The following is a 24,755-nucleotide window of genomic DNA, read 5'->3' as shown; positions in this document are numbered from 1 at the left end:
ACCCGTATGGCAGAAACATGTTGACTGACTTAAGTATTCTTTCTGAATTTAACCAATCCTAAAACCTTGGCAGCTAAATTCAGACACATAATACTCTTCCCTTGTGTCTTAGGGATCACTCATTAAACTTTTTTCTTGATACCCTTTTAGGCACTTTTAATTTTAGTTACCCTCACAGCACGCCCTTTTCACACAACCAGCTCCGCAGTCTTTCTGGCGTCGCAGCACACCAAAGAGGCACTCGGCCTCTTTGGTGGGGCCCAGTGATGAAGCATGACACTGACTAGGTCGGTGTGTGAGGGCTTTCCTTTCCACTCAAAGTGAGTGTGTGATCCCTATCTTTCTCGCTCCGTCTCTGTGACTGTTCTGAGACCGATTTGACCTCTCTGTTTTTGTTTACTTGTTCCTTCAGGGTAACTACAGCCCAAGGGTGTTCAAAAATGTCTAGCAGTCATAGCCTCCCATCTCAGAAATGGGGGACATGCATGTTTTCCCCCATCTAGACGATTGGCTAATCAAGAGTATGGGCAGACTGTAGTGTCTAGCACACACTCAAGTTGCTATCTCCCAGTATCATAGCTTGGGATCTGCAATAAATGCCTCCAAGATCACTGGCAGCCCTTACGAGAGTCAATTCTCAATGCCATCACCGGCAAGGCATCCACCAAAGAGTGCTAGCCTTCCAGCATCAACTGCTTTTTCTTTCAAAATTGTCGACTTCCAGTAAGAATAGTGGTGCTCCTCTTAGGGACAATGGCTTCCTGTATTGCCATAGTTTGCCATGCCAAATTGCACATGCATCCATTGCGGGCATGCCTCGAGCCCAAAGTTCACCAACAAAGGGTCACCTACAGAATCTAGTGTTGATAAGGACAGCATTAATTTCTCTGTGCAGTGGTGAAACAGCAAACGTCTGTTGCAGGGCAGACCCTTCATGGAACCCATTCTTCAAGTGACCATCCCCATGGACGCACCTCTTGTTAGCTGCGTGGCTCATCTCAGCTACATGGTAGTTAGGGGTCTGTGGTCTCCCCTGCTACTGTCGTTCTAAATCAACTTTGTGGAACTTCTTGCCATGCACCTAGTCCTCAAAACCTTCCTTCAAAACATTCAGATCAAAGTAGTACTTTAAAAAACCGACAATATTACCTATATGTGGCACCTGCAGAAACTGGGTGGAACTCGCTCACCGCACCCCTTAGCACTGGTGCAAAATATTTTCCATTGGCGATTCATCATCACATTCACCTCCTTGCAGAGTACTTGCCAAGAATGGGCAAAGGCATTGCGGACTTGGTCGGCAGAATGCATCAACACACCCACAACTGGTAACTCCACTCTTGAGTCCTACTACTGTACTTCCTTATTGAGGGTTCCTACAAATAGATCTATTCGCTACTCGTGAAAAAATAAATTGGCACGACTTTGCCTCTTGGCTTCCACACCCACAGTCCATGGACAATGCACTATGGATTAAATGGTCAGGGATATGTGCCTATGGTTTACCTCCTCTCTCACTTCTACCATATGTGGGACAGATGCTATGGTAAACATCTCTCCCCACCGCCCCCCGGTGGCTCACACGTAGCTATTATCTCGCTAGACGCATAAGTGAATAATCGCCCTCATTATACTAATGTACTACAATGACAGGACCAAACCTTTTCATAAAACTCTGCAGCTTTTGTCAGTGCTACTAAATCTTGTAAAGGTCAACCGATTTTATAAGCTTGCATAGATAAATGGATCATTAATTGTATTTAAACATGCTACCTTAAAGCAAAAAGAGTACTCTCTAGACCACACACTACTAGGAAGAAAGGGGCAACCATGGCCTTGTCATGTAACGTTCCCATAGCTAACATCTGTAAAGCATCTCCAAGGTCGTCCACACACACCCTTTTATAAAACTGTACTGTAGATATTCTGGCACGTCAACAGGATAAAGTTGGTCACACAGTCTAAAGGAAAGGACTTTATTCAAGACATCTGCATCATCCACTGACTAGCCACCATTTTGGGAGTACTGCTTTACAGTCTAAGTAGAGCATGTGCATATACAGCACTAAAAATGGAAAATGCTGCTTACCCTGTAAATATCTATTTGTATCTTCTAGTACTGCAGATTCACATGCACCCACTTCCTACCTGGTGTCAGTGTCCTGTTACAGATCTCTGTCTTATTGATATTTGCTTTCTCATACACCATTCGCATGGTTGCAATGTTCTCGCAACTTACTACTCCATACTTATGCTCAGCTGCTGTGTGAAAAACAGTCTAACAATAGAGTTGTGCCCATGCATTTTGCCAGCCAAGGTAGGAGTCACATGGTATCTCATGACTTGGAAAAAGTCTTATTCGAACAAAACAACTTGCAACGTCCAAGCACACCTATAGATGGCAGGAGTATGTTGAGCATGTGAGTCTACAGCACTCCAAGCTATGAAAACAGATGCTTACAAACATTTTTCTGGTCTATCATAATCGGTGTAATCACTACTAGTAATGCAGTATAGGATCTTTAGCCCACAGGCCCACACAGAACCTGCGCGGATTTCAATTAAAGTTCTTCAAACAATTCTGATAAATCAGCTTCACAATGGGGCTGTCAAGCCAGTGCATGATTCATAGAGACAGCGGCATGTTTAAGCCTTGTATTTCTACTCTGACTTCCACATTCTTGACCACTGCTGTGATCGGGCCGTAAGCCATGCGCTCAAGGTGGTGATGGGTGCAACTGTTATACTTTATGAGCTTATCTTTATGAATGAAGTTGGATTACCCGAATGACCCATGTGTGCCAAGTCAAAAAATGGCATGTGAGGGTGCAGAGAGGAAGGCTGAGGATAGCATGTTACATATATCGTTGTATTCATCTTTGTTGCTAAACTTATGTGCTGCTCTTGAATTTCAGTGAAAACAGACCCAAAAAGGGTGGGATCTGCGTGGCAAATCACACATCTCCGATCGATGTCATTGTCCTGGCGAGTGACGGGTACTATGCCATGGTAAGAGCTTCATGCCCTGTATCCTTGGTATTCAGGATACGCCTTTATTTATTTATTTATTTATTGAAATTTATATAGCGCACTGTTACCCGTAGGTGTCCTGGCGCTAAGTAATACTCCAAACGCAGAGGCCAAGTAGAGATTTAGCGAGCAAATAGCCAAGTCTTAAGACCTCTTCTAAAGGCCATCAGATTCGTAGCCTTCCTAAGAGCCAGGGGCAGGGCTTTCTGGGCCTTGGCTGCTCCCAGCCTTTCAGACCACTCTTGTTAACTTAGGCTGTATGATGGACCCACGCATGCCATTACCATACATGTCTTTACAACGCATCCATTACCACGCAACTTTTTACCACACATATGCCTTTACCATGCATCCCTTTACAACGAAAATGTAAGTATTTCGCAGCTATTTATAATATATATATTCATTTATTTATTTATTTCGAACAAACACCCGTAAGCTGTGAGGAGGCACTCGACAGCTTGCCCACCATTCATTGTTCCCAATCAGATCGCCTCGACCTTCTGGTAAGTAAAGTTCAAAAGCCTGACGCGTTTCGAGGCATGACGCCTCTTCCTCAAAGGCAATAACTTATTTCTCATCTGGCGCAATATTGGTTCCCTTTTAATCAATTATTGAGCATGCTTTGATTCGCTGATGGCCCCCAGTGGGCCGCACTGAGTGCGCTTACATCTGTAGTGCACGCTGGGACATGTGGTCCTGCAGAGAAAACATAAACAATTCCCCTTAGTAGGTTCAGTGCACCATAATTTTATTAAAAGCATTTATATTGTCCTTAGTAGGAACCAGAAAGTCGGGGCAATACAATCTTCATCTTCGGCTCACTGTGCTGATCTCAGCTCGGATACAGTTCCAACCGCAGCCTCTCTTGATTTAGAGATGGCGCACTCCTCCACAGTGTATCTTTTCTAACAGATGCCCTTAAGCTGTGAGGAGACACTTGACAGCTTGCCATATATACTCAACCATCCCTAAATATACCCTTGCCACCCAATACTCCTATCCACCATAAACACTAAAAATACCCTACCCACCCTAAAATACTCTTGCCGCCCAAATACCACTACCCACCCTAAAAATACCCTTGCCCCCAAAATACCCTAAACTCTAAAAAAATACCTTTGCCCACCCTAAACTCGCCCTTGCCATCCAAATACCCTAAGCCCTAAAAATACCCTTCTCACCCAAATACCCATACCCACGTACACCCTAAAAAAGTCCTTGCCACCCTGTACCCTTACCTATCCTGAACCCTAAAATTACCCTTGCCACCAAAATACCTGTTCCTACCCTAAAAATACCCTTACCACCCTAGTACCCTAGCACACCCTAAATCCTAAAAACACCCTTACCACCCAAATACCTTTAGCCATGTTAAGCCCTAAATGCCCTTACCCACCTACACCCTAAAAACATCCTTGCCACCCAAATAGCCTAGCACACCCTAAATCCTAAAAATACCCTTGCCACCCAAATACCCCTAGCCACCATAAAAATACTCTTCTCATCCAAATTCTTTCACCCACCCTAAAACTACCCTTGCCACCCAATCTAAACGAATAAATAAAATAGATATAAATCGAGTTTACCTTTACCCACCCTAAACCCCAAAAATACCCTTGCCACCCAAATACCCTTACCCACCCTAAACCCTAAAATACGTTTGCCACCCAAATAACTCACCTGAGCCCACCAACACTCATGAGCGTGCGCTGCAGTATCATGAATGTGAGCTCACATTGGTAATTCCAAATACTCCAAAAGAAAAGGACCAGCACTCACTTTGTACAAGAAAAGCTCTTTATTTAAAGAACAAGAAACAGACTAGTTTCGGCTGTGTGCCTTTGTCAATCAATATCTCCCTCTCCTTCTCCCTCTCCCTCTCTCTCCCCCCTCTCCTCCTCTCCCCCTCTCTCCCTCTCCCCCTCTCCTTCTCTCTCTATCTCTCTCCCCCTCCCTCCCTCCCTCTCTCTCACCCCCCCTCCCCTCCATCCTATTGGTGATAGGTAGTTATAGTTGGGAACACATTTTCATATAGACGAATAATAATAACCGCGGTGCCATTTGACGAATTTTAACGAAATTTTCAAAACCAGTACGCCAGTTAGTTAAGCTGCTGTTTGGAAAGTTTCAGTGTGACTTGTCAAGCGGAGGCTAAGAAAAAAGGGACGCTTTTTCCCCATGAAATATCTCTGGGCATTTTGCAGTTTTTGGACATGACTACTCCCCAAACTGCTGAAAGGATTTACACCAAATTTGGCAGAAAGTTAGAAATTCAGCAGTTATAGTTAATCGTATCTGAAGAAATGTTAACTCGTGCTGTTAAGTAACTTTACAAATGTTGCACAAACAATTAATGGATGGAATGCTGAACAAATCACTCATTCATTCCCAGTCAAGAGATCTGGGTTAAATCCATCATTCTTTTGCTCACCATGCCACCCCAGTTTGGACCTAGCTATATGAAAATCAGTCTTGACCCTGCTCCTTATGGGAACAGTTCAGCCTGAAATGCCAAGCCAGGTCCTCCCTGGCCCGTAACAAGCATCTTAGGGCCGCTTTTGGGGTATCACCCCTCATCAGCCCGGCTTGCTTGAATCCAGTGGCAAGCGAGCAAAGGACCCACGTCTGGGCAACCCTATCCCACTTAGGGTGAAAAATGCTGCACAAACAAATGCTGGGTGGAATGCTGAACAAATCAAACATCCGGGGAACAATGGGGGGAAAAAAAGAATACACATGTTCACACATCAAATCCCCATCCCTAGCGGAGGTTGGCTTCATGTGGGGAGTTGGGCCAGGCCCTGCGGCCGTGTGCGTTTGTTGGATTAACAATATATTACTTTACGTTAGAAAAGCCATAGAAAGCCACTGAACATCCAAAGATTACAGGGACTTTATAGTTAGTTTTGCGCTCTACCCACACAAAACCATAGAAATTCAGCAGTTGTAGTTCTACTTATCTGAAGAAACATGACTCGTGCAGTTAAGTAACTGTAGGCCACAAGTTGTAGTTATACTTACGTTAGAAAACTATAACTGCCTAATTTCTATGGATTTGTAAGGGTAAAACGTGAACCTAACTATAACGTCCCTGTAACCTTTTTTTCCCCTCAATGATATTGATGTGTATACAAACACACACACACACACACACACACTTACCTGCGAAATACTAACATTTTCGTTGTAAAAGCATGCGTGGTAAATTGATATGCCTGGTAAATATTTGCGTAGTAATGGCTGTGTTATAAATGCAGTTTCCCAATCCAACATTAAACAGTTTCCTTCTAGCTATTACTGTGGGCCTTTTGATTTCCAACGAAGCTGTGTGCACACAAGAACTTTCTTCAAGTTACAGTCTTAAAACTCTTTCCAAGGTGTCTCTGGCATTTTATGATAAACGCTCCTGCAATACGGATGTTTTTTTTTTGTTTTTTGTTGTGACTAAGGTTTCCCCCCCCTTCTGGCTTTAGGTGGGTCAGATTCATGGTGGGCTGATGGGGGTGATCCAGCGAGCCATGGTGAAGGCCTGTCCCCATGTTTGGTTTGAACGTTCCGAAGTGAAAGATCGCCATCTTGTGGCCAAAAGGTAACGGAGCCAACTAAACGCCAGTCTTCCTGAGACTTTTTTCATGGTTGTGCAGCCTATGTTGGGTAGATAGCAGCATAATCAGAGATGCAAGTGCATAGCTTAGACTCTTTACTTCCAAGGGCTGTGTGAAAATGGTGTGTTTTTCCTTTTATGTAAATATTTGAAATTCGTCAAGTTATGTGAAACTACACGAAATACAAACAAGGTATTTAATGCTATGTTTAATATAAAATACACAACACATGCATCCATTTAATGCTTTAAAAAGTGCCATAAAAAGTGCTGCGAACAGCAGTCCCTCATTTTCTGGTCCTTTGCATTTTCCCTTGCTCCTGTGATAAACATTTTACTCACAATGCAAATTCACTTAATTCAGGAAACTCTATAAATTACACAATATTATGCTGGCGTAGCAGAAATTTTGCCTCTACCTACTTCAGACCACCAACTCTAACGATAGTGGGGTGCTTGCACTGCACCCGTCATGTCCTACTGTTAAATAGCAGCCAAGGTTTTACATCACTGCTTCTGCCAGATCTCTACTCTGATCATCTCTTCCTCCTTAATTTCCCAGGTTTTTTCAACACTCGCTTACGCAAAACACTTATAAAACCCTCAGTGAAGCTTCTGGGGCTTTAAAATCAAACCATGGTTGATGGTTGTGCAGAATATTAGGCACTTGCGTTGTCCTTTATTCAGTTCTCGTGGTCAGCAGGTGGGTGACCTAGCAGCAAAAATCTAGTGATTCTGGTGATGCTATTGATCTTGCTTTGCCAAGTAGTTGACGTTTGTTTTTCAGAGGCATATATCTGGGCGGCTCATCCAGCTGTGTTCCTCCCTTTACTCTCTGCAGGTTGACTGATCACGTCCAAGACAAAAGCAAACTGCCCATCCTTATCTTTCCAGAAGGTAAGGGGTGTATAATAAAATCCATTTTCCAATGTCCACAACCTGAGAAAGGAGGTGCTGTGTTGTATTTTGGGGAGCAGTATTTTAGAGTTTCAAAGAGTGAATAAAGTTTGACTATACACTCTGGGCCTTAATGCCTGGAGCTGTTAAATAACTCAAAACTATATAAATGTGGACCCGGGAAGTGAGAGATGGTAAAAGAGAAAATGTTACTTGCACTTCGAAGAAGACTTTGACTCCGCCTATTACTAGAAATGCGCATGGGCGTCATCTCCATTGTTAGATTGTTTTGTGGCACCGCAGGTGAGGATCAAAATAGATCCTTGCAAAGGAATGAAGAAAGAATGACATCTAAAAACCACCTAGCGCTTCCGGGGATGAAGGGGGGGGGGGGGGGTGCATGTGAATCTTCAGAACTTCATGCAACAAACAGATGCTTACAAGGTAGGTAACATTTTCCGTTTGTAGCTGTAGATAAACCTGCTGTGCATAGACTGTAAAATAGTTCCCCGCTTTGCAGGGGCTAACTGGAGGGTATTGCAGAGGACTGGGAAGGTGTACGGACTACAGTCTGGCCAGCATTTTGTTAGTGTGCTGGAACATCCATTCAGTAGTGCTTAGTGAAAGTGTGTAGAGTGGACCAGGTTGCTGCCTTGCAGATTTCAACTATAGGGATGTTACCTAATAAAAAAGCCATAGAGACCCCTTTATTGTGTGTTGGGTGGGGTCTGGGAGCGATTTGCAAAGATCCCTTGTCTTTTGCATGGCAGATCTGTATACAGTTGACCAACCACGGTCTGATTCCTGCTTTGGAGAGGGCATGGCCGTTGTGTATTTTTGAGAAGGAGTCAAAAAGCTGCTGTCATACGAAAGGCGTTTGTCCTGGCAGTGTAATACATAAGGGCCAATATTGACATCTGGTGTGTGGAGAGCTCTCTCTGCCACTTAATCTAGATTTGGGAAGAACACCAGTAGTCAATGGTTTGATTTTGCGAACAGTGTTGGGGTTCAACACTGGGGCAGGTTTTACCCTGGGTGGAATGACTCTTTTAAGACCTTCCAGGAAGACTTTAATGACTGGAACTTTGAATAGCGAAGTGTGTTCTCTTTTTTGAAGGTAAGCAGCAACTGCATCTAAATGACATTTGATGAAAGTGTAAGCGAAGCCCGAATTTTGAAAGTGAAGCAGACAACAGACGGGGTCCTGGACCTTGTCTGCTTGCTACCGTGAGAGGAACAGTAGTGCACAATCGTCTTCCATATGGCTGCATTGCAGGCTCGGGTTTTAGGTCTGCGTGCCTCCTTAAGGATGGACATTCACCCTGGAGGGAGGTTCAGGTAGCCAAATTCAGGACCCCAGCAGCGAAACTTCAAGATTGAGCTGCCTGGGATTTGGGTGGCTGATTATGCTTTGCCTAGGCGTGAGAACGTCCAGCTGGATGGTCAGCCCCTCGAGCACTAGGGATGGGTTGAGGAGGGTGGTGACCAAGGGCTGTCTGGACCATGTGGGAGCCACCAGAATGAGAGTGAGGATGTTTACCAAAGATTCCAAACCACAAACGGGAGAGGTGAAAATGGGTAGGGAAATATCGCAGGCCAGTTCACAGTGCTTTGTTCGTGGACTGTGGGTGTTGGTACCTGGATGCTTAAGCATTTTGCATTTCTGGCAGTGGCAAAGAAGGCTACGTCTGGGAAACCTCAAACCATGGAAGTATAGGAGTAGGACTTGGGGTTGGAGTGCCCACTTCTGGACTTGTTGCTGCGTCGTACTGAGTAGGGCTGCAAAGTCGTTTTCCACTACCGGTGAGTATTGTGCTAGTAGATTTACTCTGTGATGTAGTGGCTACTGCCATATGCCTTGTGCCAATGCCAACAATTGTGGTGAGTGTGTCCTCAATATTTCTGTTGGAAAATATGGCTGTGATGTCCGTGCGAATGAGGACCATTTTATGTTGAAGGTGACCGACGAATGCTTTGCCAACTGAATGGCCATTTATTTATTTATTTATTTATTTGTAAAGTTTTATATAGCGCGAACAAGATCTTTGCAGATATCAGAGCGCTTTACATAAACAGTAGGTAGGAGAACAAACTTTTTAAAACAGTGTAATATTCGGTAGGGAGTGAGTTGCAAAGTAGGGTAGTACTCGCACAAGAGTATGCACACTAATAACAATCAAGAAGCAATAATATTGAAGCCGTGCAATGACGATTCGAGTAAGATTATAGCACCCCAGAGGGTGAGTAAACACACTGTTGAGAACAGAATAATAGGCAGTAGTGAATGGATTGCAAGTTAGTAAGGCACTCAGGTCACAGTGTACAGCCCTAGTAAACAATCTGGAAACCAAATATTAAGGCATCCGTGCTATGATTTTGGTCCAGTAGCAGTCGTAGAAGAGACTAATATAGATAAGCAATCAGGTAGCCGGTAGACTAGGAGCCCTGTACTGTCATTGATCCAGTAGCAATAGGGTTCAGGTGAACTTAGCCATAAGGATGGCTTTTACCTCTTTCTTGAAAAGTACAGAGGAGGGGATAAGCCTAGTTTCTGGCGGGAGTGCATTCCAGATCCTGGGTGCCATTCCTGAGAAGGAGCGTTTGTATGTTTTTTCCTTCCGGAATCTGCGAGGTTTCAGGAGGAGATTCTTTGTGCTTCTGTTGGATCTCGAGCCTCCTGATATAGTCAGTTTGTGAGTGAGGTAGTTGGGTGACTTGTGGTGTACGGCCGAATGTGTCATACAGGCAATTTTCAGCTGAACTCTGGCTTCAAACGGCAGCCAGTTCAAGGCTTTTAGGTCCGGGGATATGTGCGAGTGTTTTCTTGAACCAGTGATGAGCCTTGCGGCCGCGTTCAAGGAGGCTCGTAGCGGCGCCGTTGTTGTTAGGGGGAGCCCGCTGAGAGCCACAATTCCGTAGTCTATGCGAGGAATGACTAGGGCTTGTACAACAGTTCGGAAGTCCTTGGGTAGTAGGAAGGGTTTGAGTTTTCTCAGCGTGTTGATTTGGAAGTTGGCACCCTTGGTTGCTTTGCTAATATGCTGCTGCATGTCGAGATTGGAGTCAAGTGTGATGCCAAGGGATTTCGCCGAGTCCACGATGGTGGGCTGGACATTTAGTGCGGTTAGATGATTGAGCCAGGTTTGGGTGATGGCCTTTTTCGCAGGAGGTGAGATCAGAAGGAACTCAGTTTTCAGAGCATTTGGTTTAAGGTGATTGTCGGCCAGCCATGCTTGAGTGTTTCTTAGTGTGGCATTCAAAAGTTTGATGTCTTCAGGGGATTGAAGTTTGAGGTAGAGCTGAGTGTCATCTGCGTACATATGGAAGTGTACATTTGATGCTTGAAGCAAGGTGGTGAGTGGTTCCATGACGAGGTTGAACAGTGTGGGGGATAGGGAGGAGCCTTGTGGGACGCCTAGTGTTACGGGCACAGGCGAGGACAATGCGTTGTTGATCTTGAACTTCTGAGACCGGTTGTGCAGAAAGGAAGTGAACCATTTGAGAACCGTCCCAGATATGCCCATTCTGTTGTTTAACAGCTCCAGTAGATTCTCGTGTTTGACCGTATCAAATGCGGAGGAGAGGTCAAGGAGGATGAGGAGGCAGGACTTGTTGTGATCAAGGATTTGGAGGGCGTCATCACCTCTAGGGCGCCATCACCTCTAGGTAGTTGATGTGCAGCTCCTCATGATAGAGTGGCCACATACACTGAACAGTCTGCTCCTGCAAATTCGCCTCCCACCATGTAAGGGAAGAGTTAGTTGGGATGGTCACTTGCAGAACTAGGTCGATAAAATTACGTCCGTGTAACAAATTGTTGCTGTTTCACTACTTAAGCAAGCAATGGGTGTGGCCCCAGATCTACTCTACATCTTCCCAGTGACCCTCGACTTGAGACCATTGTGCAGCTAGGCACTCTTATAAAGGGCGCATATGTGACCTGATATGGGGAACTATGGGAATACAAGAGGCCATCATGCCGAGAAGGTGCATAGCAGTTTGTTATTTGGCTATCTGGATGAATAGGGGGAGCAATAATTGGAAAGCTTGGACCCATGCAGGGCTGGCATAGGCTTTCCTGGTGACTGAGTTGAGCACTGCCCTTATGAAGGGCTGGATTCAAATGGGCTGGATATTGGATTTTCTGGTATTGATGGTGAATGCTATGCCATGTTGGAGGTCTATGGTGGTCTGGGTATCAGCTAAGCACTGCTGTTTGGTTGCTCTGTTAATCAGTTGTCCAAATAGAGAAACACTTAGATGGCGCCTCCTGAGATGAGTTGCCTCCACGGCAAGACACTCTGTGAATCCCTTGGAGGCCATTGCAACCCACAAGGGCAGCAATTTGAACTGGAAATGCTGGCCATTTACCACAAACGGAAGGTATAGGCGATGTGCAGGGTGGATCACGATGTGAAAGTTGGCGTCCTTCAGGTTTAAGGCAGTCACCTTGCTGTAGCAGAGGGAGGACATCCTGGATCATCACCATATGGAAGTGCTGTGACAGGATGAACTTGTTGAGGGTCCTGAGGTAGAGTAATGGCCTTATCGACCCATCCTTCTTAACAATGAGAAAGTAGAAGGAGAACACTCCCTTGCCACGCTGGTGTGACAGCACTGGGTGAATGGCTTCCTTTTGAATGAGTGCCTCTACTTCCTCTTGGAGGACGTGCTGGTGTTCAGAAATTAGGGTGTGTTTGCTTGGTGGGGTTGTGGTGAAGTCCTAGCAGTGACCCTGATCTACGATGGTGAGGGCCCTCTGATCTGAGGTGTCTACCACCCACCGTGGAAGAAACCCCTGTAGTTCTCCCCCGACATGTGTAGTGTGGTCCGGGGAAGTGTGAGCGAGTTGGTGTTTAGCGGGGTCGGCTGCTTTAGTGCCAACACCCTACCCTCTACCCTATGATTTGTTACCCCTCTAACCCTACCCCCCCCCCCTCCCCCTCCCAGCATGGCTCGGTGTAGGGGTTTGCTGCTCTGCTGCCTCTGGAAGGAGGTAGAGCCTTCAGATGAGGACATGGCACTTCCCCACTGTACTGGGTCCTGCGATAGGAGCTGCTGGGATATTGTGTCTGGAGCGCCCCATGGCCCTGGCTGTGTCTTTATTGACTTTCTGTCGGGCATCTGGTCAATGTACAGTCTGAAGAGGTGTTCCCCATCGAAGGGCAGGTTGAGCAGGAGCTGTTGTAATTTTGGCTTAAATACAGAGATGCGTAATGAGGCATGGCGACAGATCGGTAAGCTCAAGTTGATTTCGTGCCTTACAGCATCTGCACCAGCAAGTAGTTGTGATGGGAATAATTTTTCATTCTGCGACAAGGTCATGGCCTGATTTCCAATACCTTCCCTGGAGGTATTGGATGGGCTCCCCCATTTCATTGCAGGGGGCCCAGTTGTACCTGGAGAGCAGTCCGATTGAATTGGTGATACACCAATGGGTGGCTTATTGGGCGGCGACACGTTTACTTGCTGCGTCAATCTTCTTGTCCGGGTGTGGCGCGTCACTGGTACCCTGAACATTGGTACGCTTACGGCCTATGTGCACTACCAGGGAGTCTTGGGAAAGCTTACCTCTGATGTAAGGAGTCACCACCTTGGCTTTGAGCGGTTCCTTGAATGTCTCAGGAGCAGACTTCAGCATGCTTGTAGGTATGGCAAAAATTGGAGGGAGCGCTGTGTGCAGGAGAGCTTTTACACCAGGAAATTCTTGTCCTCTTGGACCATGTGCAAGTCCACTTTGTGAAAGGTTAAAGTGCGAGCAAAGAGTATATTGAATTAGATTGTACCTTCAAAGAACGGCTAACAGCCCTCCTGCACTCACTGTGTCCTACAGCAGTCCAGTCTCCGAATTTTATTTTCTATGGGATCAATAGGAATTGCGGGTCTTCATTTGGGCCTTATTTTTACTAACAGTTGTTCCCCTTTGTGGAGCAACTGGGGACCAGCTTCTGCTTTAAGCTTTGAGGAGAAATTTTTTAATTGAAAAACAATTAATCTGTTTAAGGAACTGTGCTAAGTGTGGCAATTAAAGGCCAGTGAGGCTGGACACTCTAAATGTCTTTAATGTGTATCTGAACACCATAATATAAAGCAAGGCAATAGCTAGAAAATTGAAATACCTCGCTCCCCATCATAAGCCCTACCTCTATTCAAACTGAGCATTTAAGGCTAGCAAATTTGACTCTCCTTAGAGTTCACTTTTGGCTTGTCAGGTGTGTCGTCACGATCTTTCAGATGCATTTTGGTACTAGGTGCTCAGCTTAAATAACAGGCATCCTTGCTCTCCTCTGGATGACTGGTTGGAAAGTCAAGCATTTGAAAGGAACAATGCATGGCTGTTAGTTTTCTATGACTTGGTTGTATACATTGTATGGGTCATCATTGATTTTAAAAAAACAAAGCAAGTTTTCTCTTCTCCAGAGGGAGAAAAAGTGTTGTTTCTCAAGATTTGTATGCCAATTGTGTAATATACTGTACACCATGGCTTCCTCCATCTTTCTCATTTCTCATATTAAACTTCGGATGAGAAGAAAAAGAATGCCTGTATTGACTCTTCTCAATCTCATGGTTCTAAGATGACCGCATTTTCATCACATAGTGTCCAAGATGCCTTGCAGTGGTGCTACAGAGAACCAAGGTCACAAAGTTTGCCTTTTCAGGAGCATGATTGGGAAATGGTCATTTCTGAATCATCCTTTCAGGCCCAGGGAGCCATCCAGAGCAGTAGTACATTCTTAATTTCTTGGTCCTCGGCCAAAAAGATGTTACACATAAACATGCTGGAAATCTGAATAGTCCTTCCTGCTGTAAAGGTTGTTTCCTCGTTATTCCTTTAATTCAATAGAAAGACTTCGACCCAGATATACAATACAATAATGTATTCTATCAGGAATTGGAGAGGAACGAGATCTAGACAGCTAGCTCAAACACACACTTATGAACTACTTCATGCATTCCAAGGGAGCCACTCTTCACTTCAACGCCCTAGGACAAGCATGAATTGTTTTTGCAATCTGACATGCTGAATGCTGCCTTCACAAATTGTACTGTTCGCTGCAGCAGAGGATGCAAAACGCAGAGACTTCACATCCACGATTCTGGAAAATGTTGAATTAATTTCCTGTCATGGCAGTTTCATTATGGTATTCCTTCCGAGTTCAGGATAATGTAGAAGTTGAACCAGTTCATAACTAGGTGGATTTTGAATACCTCCATGTGACCTTGCCCAAGCTGGTACCTGGATCCCCTGCAGACATCAGGTTGGAGTGGTGCAGATCGGACCACCTCTCCAGGATATTAGACTATATGGCGAGATTTCCTACATTGCTGAATTTGGCATCATGACACCTGCAGCCCTCATAGACACCTAGGCTTTCCACCAGACTGTATGCAGATCCTACATGACTCACTAATGTGGAGGGGAAATAAAGAGATTAGGGCCTTCGTACCAACTTCCTCCAAATGCTTGTAGTTTTGCATTTTTGGCCACCAGTAGCAGCTTGTCTAAAAAGAGCAACTAAGAACACGAGGGGGGGTGATGTAGAGCTAGTTGTTTAAAACTGCTGTAGTGTTGACACATTTCCATGTATAGCCTAGACCCATTGCTGAAGATAAACCAAGACATTAGGTAAGGAGTAAATCTGCCCCAAGATTGGCTAGATTTGTATTCCACAAATAGACTTTGTAACAATCCCAATGGCCGGAGTCTGAACAAACTCCGGAAATGTGTGGGTAAAAGGTCATTAGAATAGAAAAGTTTTGCTCCTATGGGGCCTGAGCTAATATCAACTAAGCTTAATAAAAAATAACCCATGGTGACTCCTCAAAACGGACTTTGATTGTATCACAATTAACCACTTTGTTCACTTGGATACATTGGATCCAGATACACTCCTAGGGTCTTCACTCTAGTAAGTTGTTTGTTCAGCTAAAAAGTAAGGATAACATTACTATTAACGGGCATTGTTTTGTGAAGTAGCACAATCTCTCAATGTGCCAGTCTGTGTCTTAAACCATAATGGCTGATCTTGCTTGATAAGGCCGTGGGGAGATGAGACTGAGAGCACTTACTTACTCTGGCCTCTGTAGGTCATACAGTGCCATTGCCGGATGCCCTGTTCGCTCAAGTCGCTTTACCACAGTAGGCTCATATTCTTCATGACACTTTAATTGCAAGTCACGCTCACCTGTCAATCTGTAAGTCAAATTATAATATGTTGATACTGAAGCACAAGTCAAAATATTGTGTAAAATAGTTGCATTGATCAGTTTTTCTTAAGTGGCTATTATAAACTGGTCGTGTTTTTATTGAAAGCAAAGCAGACGAAGACCCACAAGTCTTCATTCATAGTTCATGGGTTGCGTTTTTGAACAGTCCTGCTAATCTTGTTAGACGTCCAGCTATTGAGTTGCACTAGTAGCCTAAGTTTGTTTTATCTAGTTGCAACTTTTTCAAGGCTTCATATGATCTGTAAGGGAGAAGACCAGCATCATCTAATACTGGAAAGCCCCACCTCTTATAAAGTCAAAAATTAAATGTGTCTGTATATCCGTCCCAACAAAATGGGAAGTTGTCTCCAGATTGTAGGGTAGCGTGGTTTATTAGGACGTTAACTCGAATGAAGTAGTGATTGGGAACACAGGTCGAAGCTATAGTAATCTCCTATTATAGTCGCCGTCTATCAGTGGCCAGAAGGTCGTTGTGCCATATAGTTAAGTGGAGGTTAGGATAAGCCTGTTAACTGAGGTGTCTGTCTTATCTGTCCGATGAACAGACACTGCTTCATTTGAGCTACCGTCCTAATTAGACAAGCTACCCTATACTCTTGGGAGAGCTCCCCATTTTGTTGACACAGATATACAATCGAGTTTTCGTTTTTGGATTTGTTAGAGGAGGGGCTTTCCATTGTCACGGTCGAACATATCCCTTATGGATAAGTTGCATATAGACAATACACGTGACAGCTGCTAAAGCAGTTCAATTAAGCTGTCGAACAAAATTTAAGGGACTGTTCAAAACTGCAACACGTGAACTATGAATTAAGAATTTGTGAGACTTTGCTATGTTTTCAGTAAAAACACATCCAGTTTATAATATCTACTTACGGACTGATCAATGTAACTATTTTGCACAGTATTTTGACGTGTGTTTTCGGTAACAACACATCAGAAATCAGCTTTGCGGATTTTCTAATTCAGCCCCAGATCGTCACCTCTTTCACTTCCAATACCAGCTGTAGGTAACCCTCTCCTTTGTACCCTAGAGCAACAGTTGTATAGAGATCGATTCAGAGATCACTAGAATGCGCACATAATCAAGTCCTAAAAGCACAGAGGGAAGTGAGAGCTTTCAGCTGAACTTGTTGTCTTAAGCATACGGGTGGGGGGGCGTTTGGTTCATCAGACCTTAGGACACCCTACACACCGATGAGGGTGGTTTTTTCTTCTTCAGAATTTATATTAAAAGGAGTCATGAAGGAAGCAAATCATTCTAATTTGTCTTTTGCACTTTCCCAAGGTACCTGCATCAATAACACCTCTGTGATGATGTTCAAGAAGGGAAGCTTTGAAATAGGAACCACAGTTTACCCTGTTGCCATCAAGGTAAGGCCTCAGGAGAGAGTGTACTCTTCGTAGTAGAGGAAGGACCCCATAGTGTGTACATACTTTGTCTTGAAGGGAGACATGATTTTGCACAAGCTTAGTTCCAAGGGAAAGCAACACGTTATTTGTACATGATTAATTCTGTAGGACACACTTGTACATGCATTGCAGGGGATTAGAGGTGCATATTACCCACACATGCCTTAAACTGAAGAAGCAGTTGTTGCCTGCACATACTTAAAACTAGAGTAGAAGGAAACATTGCTGGCATGCACCTAGTGTTGGAGGAGAGACACAATACTCATGCAACCAATCATGTGTGCAGCAGCAGATGCTTGCCATAACACACAGCACTGAACGAGGTACAATTCACATTTCTTAAACTGAAGAAGGGGCACATCTTACATGTACTGCCAAGCACTAGAGGATAAAGCCATGCGTTTACCTTCACATGCCTAGCACTGGAGGTGAGGCGCAATTTGCCTGCAGTCACTTAGCACTGAAGACAACTCACATTGCCTGCACTCACCTAGCTAGCACTGCAGGACATATGCATATTACCTTCACACAACTAGAAGTGGCAGAGAGGTGCACATTCATGGCATACACTTGTGGGGCTGAAAAAGAGGCGTACATTGCTTGTATTTGCCTTATACACTGGAGAAAAGGTATAGATGACTGGACTATAGGTTATTGTGGGCGGAGCACTTGTCAGTTTCCCATGTATGGGATTGTATTGAAGGCAGTCACTGCCTGGACTTCTCAAGTACTTTGCGGGGGCACTGAGGGTTAAATCTACTAGTGCATGTTTTACTTTTCGTGATTGTTAGCTGCAATCTTATCTTCCCATAGTGGATGAATGCGTCTTTCCTGATAAGTATCTACTGTTGCTTCCACAGTATGACCCACGATTTGGAGACGCTTTCTGGAATAGCAGCAAGTACGGGATGGTGAACTACCTGCTCAGGATGATGACGAGCTGGGCCATTGTGTGCAGCGTGTGGTACCTTCCCCCCATGAATAGAGAGGTAGGTGCCATAACTTGGCAGCTTTGAGGAAGAGTGGTTCCAGGAGTTTTAAGACTAAAAAATAATCTTATATCCTGTATTTAAAGAAAAGTTCTTGTATGGCCTGCATGGGTGGGGGTGAGCCGCTAGACCTGAGAAAGTACATGACTTGTCTGTCCACTGATGGGGAGGAGAAAAGACTTGGTCATTCATTGCACGAGGGAAACAAACAAAAAGCTCTAATTCCCATGAGAGCGCATGCCATTCCATACCCAGACAATGGTGAGGGCAAGGCAAGAAGCCACTAGGTTTCTGGGGTTGGAAGACAAACTAACAGACAGGCCCTCTATGGGACTGTGGCCTCCTGCGTGAAGTTCGTGGCCTGAAGGGATTCTTCAAATGGGAACTGAAAGTTATTGAACACCTGGGGGGTGTTTGATGAGGGCAAGCATTAATCACATTCGAGGTCCTACAGCAAGAAAATAAGTTGGCTGAATTGAAACATTTTAAATATTTGCAGTTGGGTCCTGCGCTAAGGCGCCACAAACTGGAGGGGGAGCAATTCCCAGAATCAACTCCTGTGGAAGATCGGCTCCTTCTTGATCCTGTGATGGATAGGGCGCTGTCATTAATCTACCAGAAACTGATGAACAATTCCCTTGACCCCCTGCTGAAGCTGCAGGAAGTGTGGGATGGAGATCTTGGACTTATAGAAGAGGAGGATCGGGTAGATTCTGTACAGAGCCCCGGGGAGCTGGCCTTATGGGCCCGGTTCCGTCGAATCCAGTTGCAAATACTCAGTAGATTATGCTATTCAAGAATGCTTTTGCATCGCCTTGGGTAGTGTGGCAACGCCCCATGTGCGGTGGGGTCCTTTTTACATGTATTCTGGGAATGTCCAGAAATATAATACTATTGGAAAGGTGTGATACAAATCATGACCAGAATGACTGGACTCAGTGTACCGCTGACTGCCAGTTGGCACCTGTTATGTATAACTGACGAAGAGGAGTGGCCTAAATACCCCCAAAATATGGCTTGCATTGGCCTCTGGAATCGCTAAAAGGAATATAGCTCATGCCTGGGGATAGAGCAGGCCTCCGCGGATTACAGATTGGGAATCTGATTTATACTGGTGCCAAAGGGCTCAACATGTGATGTATCAGAGCCGTAGCTGCCCACAAAATGGGAGAAGGTCTGAGATAATTGGCGCAGATACAGGGAATAGTAGAGGCCGTTGGGAATCAGTTGACCGGTGCTTTGGGTATAGACCTGGGGATACTACAGAACCTGTGTCCTAGTATATGGATTACAGCTGTTTGCACATTTCTTATTTCAATGTATCCTAATGGTCATGCTGACTGCACCATAACATTTTCTTTTGCAATATATATTCTACATATGATAATGCACTTATGCGTAATGTACACTGAGCAACTGTTCTATAAAAAGACTTTCAAAAAAAGAAAAACTCAAATTCCCAGGTAGCAGGAAGGGTATATTTGAGATAGGCCCATCTTAGTGACGGAAAGAAAGTACTGCACTATTCTTTGAAATGGGAGTAGCATAGGACCTCAAATCCTCTGAGATGATCAGGAAGAGACTGGTGATAGCAAAGGGATTGGCTATCCATTCTGTTGGGTAAAAGATGTGGGAAATCATAAAGGGAGAGGTACAGACCCCCACGATCCGCTATGATGTAGGAAGAGGATAGATGAGTCTCTTTCCACTTATTGCAATATTGAAACACTTGTCAGGAGTTCAACAATATGACTCAGAGTCCACTTCCCTGTTTCTCAATTCACAGGAGGGTGAAGACGCCGTCCATTTTGCTAACAGGGTGAAGTCGGCTATCGCACGGCAGGGTGGCCTTGTGGACCTTTTGTGGTAAGTACCAAACCATGTTTATTTCTACTCATTACTTTGAATTCTTCTGTCCTTATTTTGGGTGCCTGTATCAATCACACTCTGTTAGCATCATCATTTTCCCCAGCCAGATGTATGAAATTATTCCACTTAATTGACTGTCACCCCATGATAAAGCCCATCTTAAACTTAACAAACCAGGATGATCTCTCATTTAGTCTCATAGTCATCTGTTATCCCAGTGAAAGCTGTATGAACTGGTGTGAGAACCCTTTTTAGGTCTTGCACCTGCGACACAGGGCGAAAGCCCTGTCGCAGCGAGACCCTATTGCCGTCGCCTCTGCTTACAAGGAGGCAAGAGGAGACAACAGCTGTGCACGCGCAGCATGCCTGAATCGGATCAGGTCGCGCGCGTGAACACGCGCTCCGATTCGGGCATGCTGTTCCCCGTCACAATGGAGCGCGCACGCAGACAGACACATGCGCGCACATGCATACACAGACACACGAGCACACACCCATACACAGACACACAAGCACACACACGCCGCCCCCCCTCCCCCGACAAGCATGTTCTGAACGCGTAGACACACACACGCATTACCTGGTATACGCGGGGCTTCCCTCACTTATGGGAGCCCCGCACTTGCATCGACGGCCTCATCCGATGCCATTTCTGCCCCTGGGCTTCTTCTGCAGCCACAGCGGGGCTCTTCCCTTAGGCATGGGAGCCCCGCAGTGGTATCCGCTGGTCTTCACGCGGGCCCCCTCCTGGGACCCGGGACTTCCGCTTTGGCGCCGGGGCTCGCTCCTCACAACGAAAGTGGAATAACGCGCATGCGCGGACAGCCCAGCCCTCCCCACAACTGTCCCGGAGCGTGTCGGTTCCTGGAAGAGCACAGTGGTGAGTAGCGTGCCACGGGCGCGATCACTTGCGGTTTCGTGGTACAAATTTTTTTTTTGCTTTATGGCGCAGCACTGTGGTCTCTCGCGCTGCTCAGGCACATCACAGTGCGAAACTCTAGGCACCAAACATATCAGTGGCGTTCACTAATTTCCAAGTCAACAGACGGCATGGCAAGCCTGTGCCAGCCAGCTCACGGAGCCCCGTGTTCTTTCCATTTACAGCTCCATGTGTGTAGCAGTATTTCATTACATTCATGTTTCCATTCAACAAACCCGATATGTTTGTATGCAATAGTGCAAACAAATGCATACTGTGTTCTTAGTACAATTTCATTAACTGTGGCATGACATGATTATCTTATTTTCGAAAACCGCTTGCAATAACAGGTTTATTGGTGGTCAGTTTTAGCACAAACCTAATATACTGATTAAACGTCATATTCGCACTGATCTGAATTTTACCTTAATCCAACGAAAGTGCCACATTTTTACTTGTTCAAAGTCACCTTTCTCAACTAAATTTTGTCTATGAGGCTGCGTGTTACCTTGAGCAGTCGAAAGCGACTATTCACCCCATTCATAAACTGTATAGAGCACACAAGGTAGCAGGGTGTGCAGATTAAAAACTCAAAAACCTAAACGCAAAATGTACAGTCAGAGAAAAGGAAATAAAAATGCAAATAGGACAAAATACAATTTCAAAATATTTACAAAAAAAGCAAAAGGCAGGCATGCCCCACAAATGGGGTTGAAAAATATGCTGGTGGGCAGGGTTGGACTCCAAGTGATAGGTGTGCGTGACCGGAAGTAGTCACGGCGGATGTTTCACTTCAATTATTAGACTCACAGGTGGTAGGTGGTCATTGTTACTTGCACAGGATGAAAAAGAAGTGTGTGTAGGAGCAGGGCACAGAAGGAGTCTAGTAGAGATGATTTCCTGTGGAGCGAGAGGGTCCCTCAGGTGAGGGGCAGCGGTGAATAAGAGATTCTGTTGGAAGTGGGAAGTGCCACTGAATGTGAGGTAGCTGCCGGGAGTGTGACAGAGACCAGTGAATGGGACTGGACAGGATAGCCCTGAGAGGAAACAACACTCTTGTGGGGAAAAGGATGTAGAATACCAGAGGTAGATACTGGGGCATTGGTTGGGCAGAGGTCACTTCTTGGATAAGGATACTGCACTAGATGAGAGAAGGAGGGTAGAGACTCTCTCTGCAGATAGAACAAGGAAGAACAGGCATTGGCATAGCCACTAGGTCTTGCCTTTGGGAGCTTATAAGTGTTCAGGTATAGCTAATGACTTTGCGTATGTTTTTAAGCTGTGGTGTGCATAGGTTTGTAGCATGCTGAAATGGTATATTAAATTAGACATGTGCGCATGCCGACTTTTGAAGAACCTGCCGTAGCGGAATAAGGGGGGTGATTGCTGAGCTCTGTGCCCATCCAGTCACTGGCCCCTCTGCTGAGACTGTTAAAATTTAGTCTGTCTTCCAATGGAGCTTTTTGTGAAGCGCACCTCGAGTCCCCAGAGCTCCCAACTCTTTGATTTTCACGCAGACCACCGACTATGATTAAAAGGAAAGCATTAACATTTCTAAAAAGTAACAACCACATTACAAGAGGTGGCATGTTTCCTATGAGGAGCAGGCCTGCTTCTGGAGATCTCAACATGAGAGCAGAGGTGGGTGAAGGAAGACTCCGTAGTGACGTTTGAAGACGTGTTGAACTGAAGGAGTTAAGAACGCAAAAAACAATGGCACAACTGAAGTTATGGATTCGAAAACAGGAAGTGTATTAAAAAAAAACAGATACAGAAACATGGAGGAAAAGAATCGAGAAAGCGTTAGTAAAGCTGGAGACACGAGAACAGAAATGCGTAGGGTGAAAGGGCATTCCTTGTAGGGTGGGCAGTGGCATAAAGTGAACAGCTGCTTGTCGAGCGCCCCCTGATGTAGAGAACCTGAGACCAACTGTTTGATTGTCACCTCAGTCAAAGCAATGACGGCCACAGAACATAGGAAACAAGATTACTTTTTTCACCTGATGGGTTTGTCGTGGTAAAGCTTTCTGTTGGATTAAACGCAGTAGAATCTCAAAGTGTTGTAGGATAGAGAAGAACGAGTTTAAGCAATTGGCATTGTTACTGACAATGCCTTTTATTTATGTTTTAAAAGCGAAAACAAAACTAAAAGGCATTGTTATTTGCAATGTCAATAGCTCAAACTCTGGTAAATGCGAGACCTTTTGCTTTGCAAATGCTTTTTAAAATTATTTTTTAGCTTTGTTGGCTTTTAACTTAAATGCACTAATCCTAGAAACAGGAGGCTGAATAAAGGAATCTGGCCACCGGATGTTGATGGTGCTAGGGTGGCTTCCGCAGACCTACACTGGCTAATTATGATGGCTAGCTAGTAGATGCCAGATGGGCCTACCAAATGGCTGACATGCCTGTCCAGAGCATCCACCAGAAGCGACCATTCAGTGCTAGAGTTAGTCACCAAATAAATGATCAAGACAACAAATGTCAGTGCACACTTTTCCACCAGGCACACACACCACCAGCCGTCAGTGCGCGATTTGCCACCCGGCGCACACACCACCAGCCGGCAGCGCACACACCACCACCCGGCAGCGCACACTTCCACCAGGCACACACACCACCAGCCATCAGTGCACAATTTCTACAGGCACACACACCACCAGCCATCAGTGCACGCATCAATTGTTAACGCATCCACAATTAACTATTGTAGCAATCATGTCAGTGCACGCTTTTCCACCTGGCACACACACCACCAGCCTTCAGTGCATGCTTCCAGGCACACACAGCACCTGCCTGCAGTGCACTCGTTGCCACCATGCACACACACCATCAGCCGTCAGTGCACGCTTTCAACAGGCACACACACACCACCAGCCATATATATATATATATATATATATATATTTTTATTTGTATATGATTAATTAAAATCTTTACAAAAGTATAAAAGCCATATGACATTAAAGAGTGATTTAACTTTTTTTTTAAATGCAACAATTACTGTGGTCAATTAAAGGTTGTTACTAAGTCCCAATGAGTCTTTCAAGTGTGATTGAGTCTTTCCTTTGTTAGGTCAAAGAACTTCACAACCTGGCAGTTCAGTTTGATGTTGCTGGTGGTGAAACACAGTTTAGCTGCCTGCCTACAGGTCCGAACAGCATGTGCTCTAAAAAATGGTAGCAGCAGGTTGTGCCTCAGATCCCTTAATCTCGGGCATATGCATATCACGTGGACAATGTCCTCCTTGCCAGATTTGCACAGGCGACACAAGTCCGAAGAATGAGATCTCTCCCATGGAGGCAGGTGCGGTAATATCGGGATAGCCCCAAGGCGCAGTTTTAGAAACTTTTCTTTAACTTTTATTTTCATCCCGATGTTAAGATAGGCTTGTGGCCGTATTTTACCGTAATCTCCCACCGTTAATCATCCGTGCGCTCTGTTGGCTATATCTTTCTTGTCTTCTATTGCTGAGATTATCCGAGCAGACTTATTGGCCAATTTTTTGAAGGACTGAAGGTCTATGGCTGTTTCCCAAATGTCAGATAAACCTAGCACTTCAAGAGATCCAAATAAGTAGTCCCTAGGCAGTGAAGTGCGACATCTGAGTAGCTCTTCCCAGACGCTGGCATTTAGGGAGTCGGAGTCAGAATCGCGGATCTTGCGCCAGTTAGCTACATATGCACTCCGTCTTTCTAGTGCTTGTTTGACAAGCCCAAATTCTAAACGAATTTGGGCCGGAGAAACATATTTGGGGAGGTTAAAAATGCCCTGTAGAGTTGGCTATAACTGTATCCAACAG

The 24,755-nt window shown here is 45.0% G+C and overlaps 1 protein-coding gene across 2 annotated transcripts in view; it reads left to right on the top strand.

Annotated features, from left to right (window-relative positions):
- GPAT4 (glycerol-3-phosphate acyltransferase 4) overlaps positions 1-24,755 on the top strand; it is a 284,422-nt gene that overhangs the window by 226,098 nt on the left and 33,569 nt on the right. For both annotated transcript variants that reach the window (XM_086943600.1, XM_086943601.1), the window contains 6 exons: positions 2,916-3,009; positions 6,507-6,622; positions 7,479-7,534; positions 17,052-17,137; positions 18,037-18,165; positions 19,952-20,031. In XM_086943600.1, coding sequence (XP_086799726.1) covers positions 2,916-3,009; positions 6,507-6,622; positions 7,479-7,534; positions 17,052-17,137; positions 18,037-18,165; positions 19,952-20,031 — 561 coding nt within the window. The remainder of the gene's footprint in view (positions 1-2,915; positions 3,010-6,506; positions 6,623-7,478; positions 7,535-17,051; positions 17,138-18,036; positions 18,166-19,951; positions 20,032-24,755) is intronic.

The sequence above is a fragment of the Lissotriton vulgaris genome, chromosome 11, assembly GCF_964263255.1.
Source record: "Lissotriton vulgaris chromosome 11, aLisVul1.2, whole genome shotgun sequence".
Classification (NCBI taxonomy): Eukaryota; Metazoa; Chordata; class Amphibia; order Caudata; family Salamandridae; genus Lissotriton; species Lissotriton vulgaris.
This window is presented reverse-complemented; position numbering and strand designations above follow the sequence as displayed.